This window comes from Phoxinus phoxinus, assembly GCF_949152265.1.
Source record: "Phoxinus phoxinus genome assembly, chromosome: 12".
NCBI lineage: Eukaryota > Metazoa > Chordata > Actinopteri > Cypriniformes > Leuciscidae > Phoxinus > Phoxinus phoxinus.
In genome coordinates, this window is record NC_136887.1 from 34,364,168 (window position 1) to 34,383,718 (window position 19,551).

The following is a 19,551-nucleotide window of genomic DNA, read 5'->3' on the forward strand; positions in this document are numbered from 1 at the left end:
TCCCGTTCCTCCTGATCTGAGATCGCTGCGCTTGTTTAGTTATTTGGCACTTCTGTGTCTCCGGCTTCCTGTTTGTTTCTCCTGGGATCTCTTAGATCTGCCGGTTCTGCCATGTGCCAATGAGCGTCTGTGCCGGAGAAGAGAAGCGCACACTTGAATTGTTCTGTTCACTCTTTCCCGTGCAATTATAATAAATGGGTGACGTTTGTCAGCTTAACATTCATGCAAAAAAAGCAACATTCAGATATGATAAAAATAGTCTGAAAATGTGTCATCTGTTATATTCCAAATCTTATCAAGTTGTGTGATAGCTTTGTGTGAGAAACAGCCAATGGCTGTGATCATTGTATCTGCATAACCGCATAAGATTTGTGAATAAATCATTCAGAGCAGAACATTTTAATTCATAAATTCCACAACGCTGCTTCTCTCATGAACATGTCACGGAGAGGACGGGTGGAAGTCATGATTATCAGTAAAATGAGTTACATTTCATAGGGATGCATCGATGTGAACATTTTGGGCGATACCGATATTTGAAAGCCGATTACCGATATATCGGCCGATAAATCAAAAAAAATTTTTTTTTGAGAGCCTGATTACAAAAACAGAAGTCTCACCAGTAAAAACCACGTCCCAGACACACAATCACTCAAAAAAATGATATGTTGGCTTTAATTAACTTTCTTATGTCACACATAACTGGATTACGTTAAACAAACATAATTTGTTCATGTAACTTCAACATCATGGAATTAAGTCATTTTAAGCGACCCAATTTAAGTAATCTCAAAGTGAATTTTTTAAGGTTTCCTGACATGATTCAGGTGTTTTATATTTTCATTCACCCATTAATATTTCATTTATTTTAGTGACTCATAATTAAATTGATCGACTATAGCTAGCTATTTGCTAGCAGTAGCACATATTAGCATCTTAAATGCTAAGATTTACATGCTCCTTCAATCAAAGCAATTAAAAGTAATGAAATCAGTCACAGCCGAACACAATGCTCCACTCTTCTCCACAATGGTAATTTAAATGGTTCTAATAATTCTAATGTAATTGAACTTTAAACACAATTACACAAGTCTTCCCCTTTTCTCGTTTTCTCAAAAAAACATAAAATAACACTTAATTTGAACATTTATTCTCTCTTAATTCAACCATATGCAAAGCATGCTGGGAACTAACAAGCACCGCCCAGTTTCGGTTAATGCAACACAAATCATTCATGTTAATCCAACACAAACGGATTAAGTAAACTTAAATTTTACATATATTTAAGCAGATTGAACACAATCAAATTAAGTTAGTACAAAATGGCAGCTGGCGTCGCACTATAGCGCCACCTTCTGGATGTAAGACTATTTTACTTAACATAAATGGTTTGTGTTTAGACAACACGTTAGGATTTTGTACTGTTAAGTTGAGACAATTACGTGGACCTTAATAGAAAAAAACATTTCAAGTCAACAAACACAATTATTATGAGTAAACTAGATATAAATATATTATGTAATGTGCACAACCTTCCTAGTTTCTCGATATAATTTGATGTATATATGTCGGACTTGCACTGTACATGTTGCACTGAACCGTATTTTTTCCTTTTTGAAGTTATATAAATCATATTTCAAGCAATTTAAAACCATCATGTTGAACATTGCGCTTCTGAAGTGTCTCAATAATCGGCTTTACGATATCGGCCACATTTTTTTCTATCGGGACGATAACTATAACATTAAAAGTGAATATATATCGGCAGATACCGATATGGTGGCCGATATATGTTGTGCATTCATAAAATTTCGGTCTGCTGTTTACGCAACCCTGTTGACCTCTGTTGACCTCTGTTGACCTCAGATTTGATGGTGTTTTTGCAGTTGTTCTGAAGCCTGAAAGCCTCAGTGCACTTTCATTGTGATTGCATGGGAAGAGTGCAGTGCAATAGCAACACAATTCTTTCAAAATAGTCCTTTTATGTTGCACAAAATATAGAAATTCATAGTTTAGAATGACATGAGGGTTAGTAAACAGTGGCCTAGTTTCACAGACAGGGCTTGGATTAAACCAAGATTAGGATTTATAGTTCAATTAGGACATTTAAGTAGCTTTTATAAACGTGGTTTAGACGTACATTACTAAACGTACATTACTGGTGTGTATCTTGAGAAAAAAAAACTGATATACTCGTGAAACTCGGAAAAGTGGTGCAAAAGTTTATTTATTTCAGTAATTCAACTTAAAAGGTGAAACTAATATATTATATAGACTCATTACATGCGAAGTGAGATATTTCAAGCCTTTATTTGTTATAATTTTGATGATTATGGCTTACAGCTTATGAAAACCACAAATTCAAAATTAGAATATTGTGATAAGCTGTATGCCATAATCATCACAATTATAACAAATAAAGGCTTGAAATATCTCACTTCGCATGTAATGAGTCTATATAATATATTAGTTTCACCTTTTAAGTTGAATCACTGAAATAAATGTACTTTTTTAGTTTCATCTGTATATAAAGATTTGTCATTTAAAACAGCTCAAATATACATATTAGTCTGAGAATAGTGAAAACTGGGGGAATATTAATTTTTGTGTGAAAACCCCACTTTTAAGCACCGATAAAGCTGAGTGAGGCTGAGAATAAACAACTACTTTTATTATTAATATGAATAACCAATTGTTATACCAAGATGTATTAATCTGCCGTGTTCGCAGTCATCAGGTAATGTTGCCAATTGGTGCATTTCATAATTTTCTTGTTTTTTTAAGTCTTTTGAAGATGTATTATATTTAAATGTCTCTTTGGCCTTGGGTTGTATTTGTCAGACTGACACGGGTTTGATGATGTCTGAAAACAAAAGTTAGATCTGATAAAACTCAGTTTATCTGTTGTTTAGGCCGATTGGCAGGCAAAGGGGACGGGGAAAATATGTTGACTAAGCCATGGATTACTGATTCTAGGAAACAGAAAGATATTTTTTTTAATATTGCTCACAACTTGTCCAAAAGCTTGAAGTGCAACTCTACAGTGTTCTTAACTTTGAGCCCTTTAAAGGTTTACTTGGACGGGATGGTAAGAAGCGAGTCCATCATTTCAATGTGCAAAATGATAATAATTTTTCAACAAAATAACTCCCTGAAAGACTTTTACAAAGTCTTGATGTCTAGAACAGGGTTTCATGCTTGAATATTGATCATTTTCTAATGTGTGTGTTACACAGATGTTAAGTGCTCCCCAAAAATAGCTATTCAAATATTGTGCAGATATTGCATATGAAAAGGCAACTTCTAATTGCTGCATGTTTCATTATGTTCAATATTAAATACTGGCTAAATATTGGAGTTAATATAAATGCCACTAGGGAGTTTGTGATTTCATATTAAATGAAAAATAAGGGAAATATTTTCAGTGTTTGGACACTTTTCATGTTTCTTCTCCCTCTTTTGCATATATATTTGCATCTCAATGTGCATCTCACTCTCTTTTTAATGAAGTAAGGTACTGATGAAAAAGCAGTGCAAATATTCACCTATTCTATGTAAATTTAATACTAATGTTGAGAAACGCTGGAAGAAAAGTTTTAAAAGAGGAAAAATATGCCCTTTTACAAAGTCTTGTTGTGTTTTCAGGCTCTAGAACAGGTTTTCCTGCTTGAATGTTGATTATTTTCCTCATATTCTCCATTGTTGCGGCTCCTCTCTTCCCAGTCTGTCAGTAACGCTCTGTTTACTTCCTGTCTCTATGAAGCCCCTCCTTCTGAAAAGCACACTGTGCTCTGATTGGTCGGCTGGAGCAGTGTGTTGTGATTGGTCGAGCGCTTCGAGTGTGTTTGGGAAATGTCCCGCACCTTCCCATAACCGCCAGTTTAACACACTACTAACTAACGTAACTAGGCCCCGCCCCTTTATTCTGCGCATTAATTATTATAATGAGGAATATTGTGACGTGTTCGTTCCCGGAAGAAACTCGAGACTACAATGGAGGCGTTTCAGGAGTTCAGAAACACTGACACTGATATAGAGAAGAAGGATGGAGAAAAGCACAATCAAATATATGGTATTGATAGTCGGAGCTAAAAGTTCATACGAAGTGACGTGAAGTTAAGAAGTGAAATTATTAACTCTGGTAATTTCAGGACTGGCTGATTCCCTCGAGCGCCCCGTGGAGAGGACGGCTGTTCTCCGTTCCCTGGAGAAACCAGTTTATCAAGCCAATACATACACATTAAAACAGTGCAAATTATCCCCAAAAGCTCCAATCTGAACCACAGAAGCGAACAATTATCTCTGTAATGCTGGTAATCACCGCAATTAAATGCTGTTCATGGGTGAGAGGCGTTCTCATGATTTCTGCACCTCATGCCGAGACGAAACACCGCATTCAGGACTATGAAGGATCATGAAAACGCTCCCGGTGCAATTCCCAAGACTCGGCATGTTGATGCTCTTTTAAACTAACAAGAAAACTGAGTTTTTATAGCAACTGCTCTGGATTTTTTGTACACTTATACCGTAACGTGGTGTTTTTCTGACTAGAGCAGAATATTCAACAGAAATTGATTCAAGCCAAACGTGAATGCGAGTTGCAATAGTTTTTTTTTCTCCGATTTAAAAAAAATATATTTCTTCAGTGTTTCTTTTAAGTTGAATTACTGAAATAAACGAGCTTTTCACACTATGTGAGTGTGAGCAGTTTTGATGAGTGCAGTGCCGTTACATTTTATCTTAAGATAATAAGTTATCTTATTTAGTCCAGGAACGTGGAGTCTGACCGTCTGATACACACACGAGTCTGCGGGATCAGATCTAGAGACTCTGAGATCAGATTGAGCATTTAAACGGTAAACTAGATCTCTACTACGGTAAAAACATAAAAAATATGGATTTTGATTGGAAGTTGTAAGACAAGACAAGGCAAGTGTATTTATAAAGCACATGTCATACACTATGGCAGTTCAAAGTGCTTTACATAAAGGAATTTAAATAATCACAACATCCAAAAATATCGGATGCAATATTTATTTAAAATGATGAGAGTTTAAAAATCCATATTCACTATTGAATTGTTTCAATAGGTTTCCTATAGCCGTAGTGATTTGATTTGTGAGTCTTTTCATTCTTTTAATGAATTTGCTAAAAGCTTCACACTTTAATCTGAATTATTCATTATTAATACAATCAATCCAAATTTAAATGATTTTTTGTTTGTGTAATGTTGCTGTTGGTCATGAGAAAGCTCCAGTTCTTCTCTATATCAGTGTCAGTGTTTCTGAACTCCTGAAACGCCTCCATTGTAGTCTCGAGTTTCTTCCGGGAACGAACACGTCACAATATTCCTCATTATAATAATTAATGCGCAGAATAAAGGGGCGGGGCCTGGAAATCTGGAAATAAAGCAAAATAACTGAGAATAAATTAGAATAAATCAGATGACATGGCCATAATTTACAGCTAAACATGCATTAATTCGATCTCAAATGGATCCATTAAAAGTAGTTATTACTCCACTACCCGTGTGACGTCATTAATGGTTGAACAACAGATTTGCAACAATGCGGCTTTGGGAAACAGTCGAGACTAGCAGTTTGATTTAATCATCGATGCATCGCACTATGGTAGTTTCCCAGTGAGTTACAGTGGCGTTACTGACAGACTGGGAAGAAAGGAGTTGCAACAATGTCAAATATGTGAAAAAAAGGATGTTTTTTGAACATTCGAGCATGAAAACCTAATAGAGAGCCTGAGTCCCTCCCCTTCCGGTGGACCATGGGACCTTATTTCTGAATAATATTGTATGGTAGTCAATGGCGAGAGACAACAAATATTTTGATCTCGTTTGAATTGTGCCCTGAATTACACATATGGGGCCCTATCTCACACCCAGCGCAATTGACTTTGAACACCGACGCATGTATCATTCCTATTTTGCACCCGCGCACAGCGGACTTTTCCCTCCACAGACGCACGTCGGTAAATTAGGGGATGAACTTGCGCTCGCGGGGCGGTTCAGCGCAAAGAGGAGCGTGTTCCGGCGCAAACGTTCCCTGGTGCTATTTTCCAGTTTTAGAAAGCAATTGCGCCACTGACCAGGAAAAAAACAGTCTAAAGACAGTGGCGCGTTGCGCGTTAGTGATGTGGTATTTTAAGGGCGCGTGCTTGGCCATAATGTAGTGTGTTAACGTGCATCCACTTTGATTCTCTAATATAAATATATAATATATATAAACAGACGCAGCAATTTTCATTTTTGCAAATCATAATATTTGCAAAATGTTATTAACACACGAGGAAAATCATTGTTGTGTCCGTGAAGATGTGGAAAAAGATCTATCTAGCTTTTTTTTTTTTATATCTAGATTAGGCTACACATTTACCCAAATTATTATCCGCCTGTTTAACCGAAGCTAATGTGTGTGTGTTTCTCCATCATCCCCAATGTCACTTCTCTGTGTTTTACGGCCCTGACGAGAACGTCGGTCTCCTCGGCTGTGAACCGCTCCTGGCGTGCGCCGGCAAACCCACCGTTATAATAGCAATCCACCGTTATAATAGCAATCCGCCGTTATAATAGCAATCCGCCGTTATAATAGCGATCCGCCGTTATAATAGCAATCCACCGTTATAATAGCAATCCGCCGTTATAATAGCAATCCGCCGTTATAATAGCGATCCGCCGTTATAATAGCAATCCGCCGTGGAACAAGCGCGCCGGCTCTTAAAGGGAATGTGAGAGGACGCTCTGATTGGTTTATTTCACGTTACGCCCAAACCACACCTATGAGTAATGAAGCGACTTCAGACCAACACATTTTAGATTTGCGTCGGGCGCAAGAGTCGTTTATCCCGCCGGTATAATAGCAACAGCGCCGGGATCCGCCCACAGAGTTACTTGCACTTTGCGCTTTGACACTTGTGTTTCAGAGCGTTACAATAGGGCCCATGATGTTTGTCAATTTAAAAGATACATTTTAAAGTCAAGAAAGTCTCAGTTTGATGTAAAACTGTTGAGGTGTAAGACTGTGAACATACGTCATTACAAAGACTACAAACCCAAAAGAGCACATGTGACGTCATACCTTTTCTCTCAATGAATGGAGCTAACTTTACTGAAGCTAACTTTACTGAAGCTAACTTTACTGAAGCTAACGTTACTGAAGCTAACTTTACTGAAGCTAACTTTACTGAAGCTAACTTTACTGAAGCTAACTTTACTGAAGCTAACTTTACTGGAGCTAACTTTACTGAAGCTAACTTTACTGAAGCTAACTTTACTGAAGCTTATTTTACTGAAGCTAACTTTACTGAAGCTAACTTTACTGAAGCTAACTTTACTGAAGCTAACTTTACTGAAGCTAACTTTACTGAAGCTTATTTTACTGGAGCTAACTTTACTGGAGCTAACTTTACTGAAGCTAACTTTACTGGAGCTAACTTTACTGAAGCTAACTTTACTGAAGCTAACTTTACTGAAGCTAACTCTACTGAAGCTAACTCTACTGAAGCTAACTCTACTGACGCTAACTTTACTGAAGCTAACTTTCCTGAAGCTAACTTTACTGAAGCTAACTCTACTGAAGCTAACTCTACTGAAGCTAACTTTACTGAAGCTAACTTTCCTGAAGCTAACTTTACTGAAGCTAACTCTACTGAAGCTAACTCTAGTGAAGCTAACTCTACTGAAGCTAACTTTACTGAAGCTAACTCTACTGAAGCTAACTTTACTGAAGCTAACGTCCGTCATGTTTTCTACAGTCTTACGTTATAATCGTAACGTTACGCCGTGATGCCGGAGTGTGTTGTACCAGACTGCACACACACGAGCAACGGTGACGTATAGTGCGAGACGAGAGATGTAGTTCATTGAGCGATTTTCACATTAAACTAAACGTTACTCTTCCGTTTTATGACAAACTGCGACTTTCTTGACTTTCATAATTATCTTTTAAATTGACAAACGTCATATGTGTAATTCAGGGCACAGTTCGGACGGAATAAAAAGATAAGTTGTCTCACGCCATTGACTACCATACATATTTTTTTCCGAATGAAGGCCCCGGAAGCGGAGGGGCGGGGCTTAGGCTCTCTATAGACCCCAAATCAAAAAAAGGATCCCTTTAATACGTATTCAGGCGGATTTCTGCAACCTCATGCACTGTCTGGTTGCATTCATTTACCAAAAGCATCATTACAATTTGAACAAGCGCACGAACCGCTGTAAACGCCAAACGTTCCCGCACTGTACATGTTTATGTCACTCTTGGCTCTGTGGAGACGTGCGTATGCCGAGAGGAGTGTGTCTGCTCCGCATGATATAAAAGCACGAGTCTAGAGACGCAGAGCTCAATGTGTTCATGCGGATTTGGTGCAACATGCTCATTTGTGAGACAAAGAGTCAATTTTCCGTCTGCGCCTCCGTCTCTGGGGTGTGTGTGTGTGTGTGTGTGTGTGTGTGTGTGTGTGTGTGTATGTGCAGATGAAATCCACTGCCATCAAACACCTTTCAACATCACTTGCTGCGACACACAAGGCTCTCCCAAAAATAGGATGCGTGTGGTTGCGCATGCGGGACACGTCTGCTCTAAAGAGCCCGTAAAAGATGAATCATCTGCACATCAGACTCTTTTTTTAGAGGTGACTGACGCTGAAGATACACACAACCATACGAAAAGATCCAAATACAGCATTTGTGACGACGACTTCTTCCTATTGTGCAAATAGTGCATTAGAGATGTCACTGAACCACATTAAACACTCTTACAAATTAAAGCATTACTTACAAAGCACTAAATGTGTTTTCTGTTTTCTGTTAGAACGGTGTCGTGTTAGCGGCCCATAAGTTAATAACTCTTATACTACAGGGCCGTTGAATGCTTGAATCTGATTGGTTGACAAACGTGTGCAATTATTTTCAGGGAACCGCACGGCTAAAGTAGTTCCGGCAGGTCTTGACCGCATTACCGCTTCATATCACTGCGCGTAGTTCACTGTAATAACGAGAAATAGGATACAATTCATAACAAGAAAAATCATCTGCGATGTTCAATGTCTAACTTCACAATCAATGGAAACATGCAGTTTAATTTTAATAAATAAAGTATACAGTCCTATACATAATCAATAGAAAATTAAACTGAATATTTAAATAAATTGATAGTCCTGTTGCACAGGTTTTCGTAATTATTGAAGATAATATAACAAATAAATAAAATTGATAGGCCTATACTTGTTAAAAGGGCTTTGTGTTTCATTTATTAGTCTAGTCTACTGTCACTAGAAAAAAAAAGAATGAACGAATTAATTAAAACGAATTTGAATTAATAAATAAATAATAATATTGACGAATATTGATAAATAAATAATAATATAGCATTGAATATGCTTCTCTCTCTCTCTCATAACTGCATTAATAACTGCATAAAGCTGGGGATACACTTACTGTAAGGCCGGTTATGAATGTAATTTGATACTTATGACTGATCATGCACGTGTGTTGAACGTGTGTGTTCACAGCGGTGTTTAAAATCTGCTGCATTCACAGTCAGAGAGTGTGTCAGTCGTGAAGTGTGTCCAGCATTACTCTGCTATCAGCGGCTCAAACCGCCGCTAACTCTAAAATTATGTTCTGGAATTAGCAACGGAGCATGCGTTTAGATGCGCAAGGAATTAGTCCTACATACACGAGCGTTTTAATGACAAAAACTTTACAAACGTCTTGAAATTCATCATCTGGACAATATTTCGAGGTGTGGTAACTAGTATAAGTGGAATAATTGACTTCAGGCCGTTGAATTATTATAAAAATAATGCACACCCGAGGTGTAACGGTCACGACGCATTATTTTTCTAATAATTCAACGGCCTGTCGTCAATTATTCCTTACATCATCTTTGCGACGGAAGTGAATCAATCAAAACTAACTTTAGCTGGACAATAACTTTATAGCCAAAACTACTGTAAAACCCAATAAGTTAACTCAACTCAAACTGATTGAGGAAACCGATTGCCCGCAAACCATTTAAGTTTAAAAATAAATACATATGAGTATTGTGAACTTATATATATTGAGTCATATTCACTCATAATTTAGTGTTGGTTTAGTCAATCATTTTGAGTATATGTAACTTGAATATTTTAAGTTCATTCCATTAAATTAAACTAACTGGTTTGAGTTCATTTAATAAATCTAATCAAGTCTAAACAACTGTATAGCTACTCAAATGGTCGTAGGAAACCGATTGCGGTGAATGATTTAAGTTGATTTAACTCAAATTAATAAAGTTATAGAAGACAAAGGAGAGACTCGCTGAAGATGCACACAACCATACGAAAAGGTCCCTGAGAAAAACAGCATTTGTGGCGACGACTTCTTGTCTAGAGATGTCATTCACACTCTTACAAATTAAAAGCATTACTTACAAAGCACTAAATGGGTTTTCTGTTTTCTGTTAGAACGGTGTCGTGTTAGTGGCCCATAAGTTAATAACTAATCATCTTTACGACGGAAGTGAATCAATCAAAACTAACTTTATCTGGACAATAACTTTATTCTAGATCTGCCGTAAAGCCAAAACTACTGTAATCTCCTGTTATCACTGTAAAGCTGCTTTGAAACAGTCCATATTGTTAACAGCGCTGTATAAATGAAGATGACTTGACCGTCTGAATTATGAAAATGAATCCCGAAAAAGTTTGCAGGACTTTTAAGATTTTTTTGACATTTCATATCAAGTGCACAATTTCATAATTGGCCAACTTTTAGTGATTAGACATGCACCGAAGATGTATTATATTTAAATGTCTCTTTGGCCTTGGGTTGTATTTGTGTATTTGTCAGACTGACACGGGTTTGATGATGTCTGAAAACAAAAGTTAGATCTGATAAAACTCGGTTTATCTGTTGTTTAGGCCGATTGGCAGGCAAAGGGACGTGGAAAATATGTTGACTAAGCCATGGATTACTGATTCTAGGAAACAGAAATATATTTTTTTTAATATTGCTCACAACTTGTCCAAAAGCTTGAAGTGCAACTCTACAGTGTTCTTAACTTTGAGCCCTTAAAGCTTTACTCGGACGCCGGGAATCGGGATGGTAAGAGAGTCCATCATTTAAATGTTCAATATTAAATACTGGCTAAATATTGGAGTTAATATAAATGCCACTAGGGAGTTTGTGATTTCAATTTAAATGAAAAATAAGGGAAATATTTTCACCGAAAAAGTTTGTAGGACTTTTAAGATTTTTTGACATTTCATATCCAGTACACAATTTCATAATTGGCCAACTTTTAGTGATTAGACATGCACTGCAGTGTGGTGTGCCAAAACTTCTCAAACTGTTTTAAACCGTGCTGATTATTTTATCATCATTTTGCATGCATATGACCTTACATTATTTGAAAGACTAGATTGATATTGTTCACACTGCAGGTCTCGTGAGTGATTACACATGAGAAAAACTTTATGATGCTGAACCATCTACACTGCAAAAAAAATATAAAAGAATAATGTGTTTCTTTCCTCTGTGTTTTCCAGTACAAATATCTAAACGTTTTTAAATCAGGATATATTTACTGGAGAAGCAAAATAACTTTAGATATCAGGACTTGTTTTCTGAAAATGTGCCGAAATGAAGTGAGTTTTTGCTTGAAACAAGAAAAAATATCTGCCAATTGGGTCAGAAAAAAAACGTGTTTCTCTTTGAATGAAGATGATTTTCCCGACCCCATTAGCAGATGTTTTCTCTTGTTTTAAGCATCAACTCACTTAACATTTTACATTTTATTCTGATTATGTGCATTAACTACCATTTGTGGTCCAAATATGAGTGAAATGTTAAATTGACAAATATAACTGTTCATAACTTTTCTTTATTTCAAATTTTAGATTTACTTTTGTATTTATGCATTTGGCAGACGCTTTTATCTAAAGCGACTTACGTTGCATTTAAGGTTGAAATTGAAATGGAAAAGAAAAAAAATCCTAGATTTTCAATGAGTATACAGTCAAACCAACAACAACAACAAAAACTCACTATAGTTTATAAAATGGTAATAAAATATGAGCAGAACTCAGTTGATATTTGACAGGTTTTGTCCATCTTCTGTTAGACTGTCTCACACACACACACACACACACACACACACACACACACACACACACACACACACACACACACACACACTTCTGTTAGACTGTCTCACACATGAATTATGATGAATATCTGTCAGCTGGTAAATTTAACTACACAATTAGATAATACCAGTTTAGCTCAACCAGTGACCAAGCAATGCTTCATTGTGTTCAGTGTGTGTGTGTAAAGAGCATTAGCAGTTACAGACACACACTGAAGAACACATGATCAGCTCAAAGTGTCCCGATCAGTTTTGCTCCCAAATTTTTCTAATTTTTACTGGTAGTCACTGTATGAAGAATATTTGGGTATAAAATGTCACAGTTTATTTTATTTTGCTCTCCTCACTTTCATAAATGAACAATAGTGGAAAAAAATATACAAAATGATATCTGGTGTCTGAATAATTTTTGGTTTGACTATATATATTCAGAGCGCGTGATGATGACACGCTGTTATTGTTGTTATTTTTAAACTGAGACGGTAATTTATAAGCGTGACAACACGAAGAACACCGTGTGACACATTCAGTTGGTAAGTGAGACCAGTAGGGGTCGGATCGCTTTTCCCCTGATCTCCAGCCTCCAGCATATGTTCAGTCTCAGTGCTGCATGAGAGAGAGAGAGAGAGAGAGAGAGAGAGAGAGAGAGAGAGAGAGAGAGAGAGAGAGAGAGAGAGAGAGAGAGAGTCTCTCCAGCATCAGACGCGAGGGATGCGCTTCATCTCCTTCGGGGTCTCGATGGATGGAGCGACGGGGTCATGAAGGTGACCACCTCCTCTGGGTTGGATTTAGGGGGCCGTTACCGCAGAAGGAGCATATCCATAATTAATAAGCGCGAGTCGGAGATCCTAGAAGCGAAGCGCAAACACCGGCGAGTCATGTCACCAACCGACAGCGCTTCCAGAGGAGCCGACGAGGAGGACAAAGGAGGATGAAGGAGGCAGAGGAGGATTATAATGAAGCTGAGTGGCAAAGGACTGTGCACTATCGTCTCCAGCTGTGTGCTTTTCGTGTGTGCCGTGAGCGCGGTGATCGTGGGATTCAAATGCATCGCGTTGGGCTCCAGGGTGCGAGCGCACTTCCATCTGGGCACCGCGGCCGGCGCGTTTTACTCGGGCATTTTAGTGGCTGTCGGGCAGGTTCTGATGGGAGTTGCGCTGGTGTTTTGCAGGGGGAAGCCCAGGTGTGCGAATTTCTTCCTCTTTGGGATTTTAGTGTTTCTTCTAGGGGTTCTCACTGCGTTTTCGGGCGCGGTGGTGGATGGCGATACGGTGTCCCTGGTGGAGAGGAAATACGCGCACTATTGCGCGGACTCTGTGGATGTAAACCCGGCGTGCGATGGGCTCAAGGTGTACCAGCGGGGTCTGGTGGTCTCCACTGTACTTAACACTCTGGAGTGCCTACTAGGGCTGATGAACCTGATTATTATTAAGCGTTACCACGCGGCGCGGTTTCGCCGGAGACGCAGGACGCAGCGTCGGAGCGCGCGCATGATCCTCAACGAGGAGCGAGACTTCGCGGTGACGGAGTTTCAGCCGGTGTCCTACATCAACCTGGGGGTGTTTCACGCGCTGGAGGAGGCGGACGGAGAGGTGCAGAGCAGGGGGCACCCGTGCATGGAGTTACCGGGCTTTTCGCCCACCAATCCGGAGCTTAATCACTCGTACCCGTTTTCTTACCCGCTTCACAGCGAGATGCCTCCTGCATACGACGACATATTCCCCGGAGAAGAGAGCAGCAAATAGCAGAGGAGAGCTATACACGAGGAACCGTTTTGCACTGACAATCACGCTGAACTTGGAGTTGGCACGTTTATTTATAGTTGCCTAATGTACTTTTAATTCGTCGACACGATGAACAGTTGTGCATAAACTACGAGACAACCCGATGAGAAGGTGAACGCGCTGAAAGGATTATGTGCAACATTTTTATTTTTATCTTTTTTGACCCGACTGATTGTATTCTCGGTTCATCCCATGTCAAAATCCCAAAGGTTTGTGTGTACAGGATTCCCATTGGAATTTTTATCATAGTTTGGAATCTGTCCTAAAGGATCCTGATTTTCTTACAGTATTCCAGCAGGACACAAAACTAAAAGAAGTTACCAACTGAGCAAAAAGAACATATGAGAAGGTAAACGTGATAGAAGTATGCATCATTTACTTGATTGTATTCCCAGTTCATCTCTAGTCAAAAAGGTTTGTGTACAGGATTCTAATGGAATTTTTTGTTGCAATTGGGAAGCAAATTAAGTGACAAACTGAGCAAAATAACATAGGAGTGTGTGTGTGTGTGTGTGTGTGTGTTATGAGTTAGAACCATCATAATTTTGTCATAGTATTCTAACACCAAATCATAATTTTGTCATAGTATGCTAACACTATTATAGACTATTATGATTCCCTGCAGGAGTTATTCTGAAAGGTCTATAAAGCGAGACGTCTCATGGTTTGTCTATAATCTCTTCATCTGAGGTTTCTGACAGAAAGCCAGTGCTGGTGGCGACATTAAACCGACAGGCGTTACCCATCAGACAGAACTGTGGGATATGATTAGAGTTTCTGAATCATGTTGTTTTCCGGAGGAAAGGAGAACATGTTCAGCTGACACACAGTTTATGTCCAACTCTAGTGTATATCCTCTAGTGTATTACTACCCACAACACTTAAAACTCAAACTGGTGCGGAAATAAACAGTGAAACAATCATTTTAATGGTTTTTTTTGTACAGAATTCCAATTGGAATGTTGGTTATATAATTCTGTTACTGTTGGAATGTCTGTTATTTTACATTATTCCAATAGAACACAAAACAAAAATAATTTCCCAATAGGACGATTATAAGATGCAATAGAAATATTATTATGATTATCATTATGCCAACAGAATAAAATGCTCATGTGGGACCTCTATCATAACAGCTTTAGTTATTTTATAACTTCAACTATGAAAATGAGAAATGTTGCATTGATTTGGCAACTATAGTTGAGTTATTTTATTTCGGTTAAAGTTGATTTAATCTCAAGTGATGAAAATATTCTGGTAACACTTTACTTAAAGCCTTCATGTATTATTAGAGCCTATAATGCATTATTTATTTTCATAAGTAATTGTAACCAAAGTTAAAATGCATTAAAATAGCTTTCTAAAGGTGTAACGATGAATGGATACGTTTAATAATCTGTTAACTTGCAGTTTTTATTGCACTAAAGTGGCTTTAGGTAAAGTGTCACACACTCTAAAAAATGCTGGGTTGTTTTAACCCAATTTTGGGTCAAATATGGACAAACCCAAACGTTGGATCAAAAATGCAATTTAAAAATGTAACCCAATGGCTGGGGTTGTCCATATTTGACCCAAAATTGGGTTAAAACAACCCAGCATTGTTTAGAGTGCAGGCTTTATGGTTTTAGTTCATTATAATAACGCCGCTGTCTACACTCTAAAAAATGCTGGGTTGTTTCAACCCAATTGGGTCAAATATGGACAAACCCAGCCGTTGGGTTACATTTTTTAATTATGTTTTTAACCCAACGTTTGGGTTTTTTACCATATTTGACCCATAATTGGGTTGAAACAACCCAGCATTTTTTAGAGTGTGGTAGCAAGAAAGCCAATAATATCCCAGAAGCATTAATAATCGTTTATCCTGTACGATTGATTGACATTTCATTGTGAATCCGGACTCTTTTGACTAGGGATGCAGTTTCTGGATCTGTCTCTATTGTTTTCCCTCATATTGCTTCTGAATAAAGGGTGTATTTATTCTCTCCCTCTCCCTCTCTCTCTCGTGATGTGGAGTCCAGGTTGGACTCGTGACAGTGTGTGTTCTTCCTCCAGGTGTTGCCATGGTTCCTTGACCCTGTTTCTACCTGTGTGTAATTAGATATGTAGAAACCCAGTCTTTGAAATGCAGATTTGCTTGGTTTGTCGAGTCTGATCTGGCGCACAAAGCAACGCAACAAACAGATTCAGTTTAGCGTTTTACAGCGGTCTCTTTGAAGAGATTTCACTGGATGCCAAAGGGACATCTCACAGAGAACTGCACGTTTCATCCGGAAACGATATGCAGTGCAGACACGTCGAGAATATGCCTAATTATCGTGAGTGGATATTATGTGCTTCGGCACGAGGACAAAACCCCTGATGAGGCTTTTCTGACCGACATCTCCAACATCACTCGAGAACATGTGCAGCGTTCTGCTTTATTTCAGTCATTATGAGATATTGTCAGCAGAAAACAATGACATGGCTTTGAGAGTGTCTCAGTATTTCCTTTGCATTAATGAAAAACTTCTGATATGATTTGAGATGCTCTTAATCTTGAGCTTAAACGGAGACCAAAACATCTCAAGAATCTCGTTTACTTGCACTATCTTTCAAAAGGTTTCTTAGAGAAGTGTCTTCTGCTCTCCCGGCTGCTTTTATTTGATTAGAAATACAGTGAAATATTATTGCATTTAAAAACATTTGTGAATATCTAGTAAAGTGTAATTGATTCCTGTGATCAAAGCTGAATTTTCAGCATCATTACTCCAGTCTTCAGTGTCACATGATCCTCCAGAAATCAGGATAATATGATGATCTGATGCTCAAGAAACATTTATGATTATTATCAGTGTTGAAAACAGTTGCTGATGCATCATACTGTCACTTTTGATCAATTTAATGCGTCCTTGTTGGATAAAAATATTAATTTCTTTTTTTTTTAAATCGTAGCGATCCCAAACTTTTGAAAAGTATTGCATATTTAATTAGTCACCTTGAAATAGAACTTTGTTTTAAATTATTCTAACATTTAAATGAAGATATTGTCATACTTTTTAGACCGTACTCCATATCTTGATGGCATGCGCACTGTAAAAAAAAAAAAATCTGTTAAATTTACGGTAAAATACCGGCAGTTGTGATTTACCGTATAAAATACAGTAGCAACATTTTAGGTTTTACATATTTAATTTAAATTTACAGTAATAGATCGTATTTAATTATATGATATAATGTTAATTAACCGACCTATTGAAGTATTACGGTAATATTTGTTTTGTACCATTGTAATACACTGATAACCACCAATCACAGCAGAGATGAGAGTCACATGATCAATCAAAGCTCATCACAAGCAGATCTTCCATAAGAAAATGAATACTGAAATATAGGAGCTGCACAGTGTCAGTCACACACACATTAAACACCATCATGGTAACACACATGACATTTTAAAGATGCAATAAACTTTAATTTACCAACATTAAATGTAACATAAACCCTAATGTACATAACTGATTAGAAAAAAACTAAGAAAAGTGTCACGCAGGAAATTGTGGGAATGTCAATTTACGTTTTTTTCACTGTAAATTATACAATGAGTTGTTCCTTTTTCACTAATTTAACGGTATTTTACAGTAAAATTACATTAAATGTAGCATTAGATTATGTATCCGCCACAGTTATTTACAGTATACGGAAACTTTCTGTTAACCAATTAACAGTTTTTCACGGTAGCATTTTTACAGTCTTTTACCGTTAAAATCACGATAGTTTTTTACAGTGTGATCTGCGATGTAAACGTGTTTTCCTCCAACACTGAAGCCTGTGGAGATGTACAGTATGAGTGTGTTTCTCTAAAAATGACACTCCTCATGATTTATTTTCCTCTTCCTGAAATGTCAAACACGTTTCCATTCAGAACATCTCAGCTTATTAGTGTTGTGACCGTGAGATATGATTAATGTTGTTCTGGAGTAATAGGAGAACATGATCCTGACCGAAACCACTTCTCATGTTCAGCGTACCCAACATGTCGCTTACTGGAGTTGTGTGTTTCGAGAGGAGCATGAGGTGTGTGTGAACGCTGGCTCTCAGGTATTGAAATCTGTCGTGTGCATGATTGCCTTGTAAATATTTGAAGCAAAGTTGATGCGTGATATTTGACGTCTTCACGAGTTTGATTAGCCAGTGAGATCCACATGTGGAGTGCATACTTCCCGGTTTCCCCGAGAGGATTCGCTCATCATTAATAGAACTAAAAGAGCTCTGAATATGAATTAATAGCCTAGAAGGGAAATGCCGGCCCTTTGAAAAATGCCAGTCGTGCAGAATAACAACTGCATGATGGGAACGCGAACACAGTCATTGTGTTTCTGAGACGCTTCCGACTGTGAAAAGTGCTTTTGGAATCAAGACACACTGTATATTGTGATGAAAATGTGACGGAAGGTATGATGTTGGAAAGCATAATGCACTGGAAATGTTGCTGAAGGTCAGGGAAAGTTCTGGAACCTGTTGACTTTTCCGGTTCTTTTATGGCAAATCTTCAAAAATGCTTTTATTTAGCTAATGGAGGCCAGAGACGTGTAATGCGATTAGCTTGTTGCCTTGTTTCCAGACCATTTTCTGTTATCTATTATTAAAATGACCAGGACAAGAAATCATAATGTTCTGCGCGTTTTAATTAATTATTATGCTTTTTTTTCTTTTCTTTTTTTTTTTTGCTTGTGGCCTTTAATTTTGATAATGAAATATAGCCTACAGTCTAGTGGTTAATGCACTTGTTTGTCAGAAAAAAATGACTTTATGGAAATAGCCTACAGGTGAAACTGGAAAGATGAGAATATGGTGCAAAAGTTCATTTATTTCAGTAATTCAACTTGAAAGGTGAAACTAATATATTATATATACTCATTACATGCAAAGTGAGATATTTCAAGCCTTTATTTGTTATAATTTTGATGATTATGGCTTACAGCTTATGAAAACCTTTTCACAATATTCTAATTTTGAATTTGGGGTTTTCATAAGCCGTAAGCCATAATCATCAAAATTATAACCTTCCTTTTTTCACCTTTCACCAATTTAAAAGGTTTCACCTTTTAAGTTGAATTACTGAAATAAATTAACTTTTGCACCATATTCTAATTCTTTTCCAGTTTTATCTGTATATGAGTCAGATGTCTGAGATGTCATGATTTCTCTTGTTATTCTCCAGATTTCATAATCTAAACAGAGCACATATTTATATACACATATAATTATAATTGTACAAATTCAATTGACCCTTCGCAGGAAGCTTGATTGACAGGTGATCTGACCAATCATACTTCGCCATCCGCCATTTTGTCCGACAAAGCAGTCAGGAGAGTTAGTAGATTAACATGGAGGATTTGAGCTTGAGAAGCGGAGTGTACTGACGCCTTTCCGCGGTTAAAACAACATTCCTTCTGATGTTCATTCATGTTTATTTGATGCTATAAATGAACTAGAAGGAAGAGATGATCGGTTCACGAGCGGCTTTAACTGAGGCGATCTGTCACACACATTAAAGAGACACAAAACGGTATTTATTGTTTACATTTCTTTTAAATAACGACCAAATTTGAAAGGTGAGACTTTGTTTCATATGTTTA

At 37.6% G+C, this 19,551-nt stretch overlaps 2 protein-coding genes across 4 annotated transcripts in view; both read left to right on the forward strand.

The window, feature by feature from the left end:
- The window catches only part of fnta (farnesyltransferase, CAAX box, subunit alpha), a 76,561-nt gene that overhangs the window by 34,482 nt on the left and 22,528 nt on the right, over positions 1 to 19,551 (forward strand). The window contains exon 10 of one of the 3 annotated variants that reach the window (XM_079629923.1): positions 8,645 to 8,748. The exons of the other annotated variants lie outside the window; for them this stretch is intronic. Coding sequence (XP_079486049.1) covers positions 8,645 to 8,733 — 89 coding nt within the window. The 3' untranslated portion in view covers positions 8,734 to 8,748. Of the gene's footprint in view, positions 1 to 8,644; positions 8,749 to 19,551 lie in introns of those variants that run through there. 3 annotated transcript variants of the gene reach the window in all.
- tmem271 (transmembrane protein 271) lies at positions 12,939 to 15,372 on the forward strand. The gene has a single exon (XM_079630598.1). The coding sequence runs from the start codon at positions 13,103 to 13,105 to the stop codon at positions 13,889 to 13,891; it is 789 nt and encodes a 262-aa protein (XP_079486724.1). The 5' UTR covers positions 12,939 to 13,102; the 3' UTR covers positions 13,892 to 15,372.

What these genes read in the sequence shown, in the direction of transcription:
- tmem271 (XM_079630598.1), top strand. Translation starts at nt 13,103, where the DNA reads ATGAAGCTGAGTGGCAAAGGACTGTGCACTATCGTCTCCAGCTGTGTG.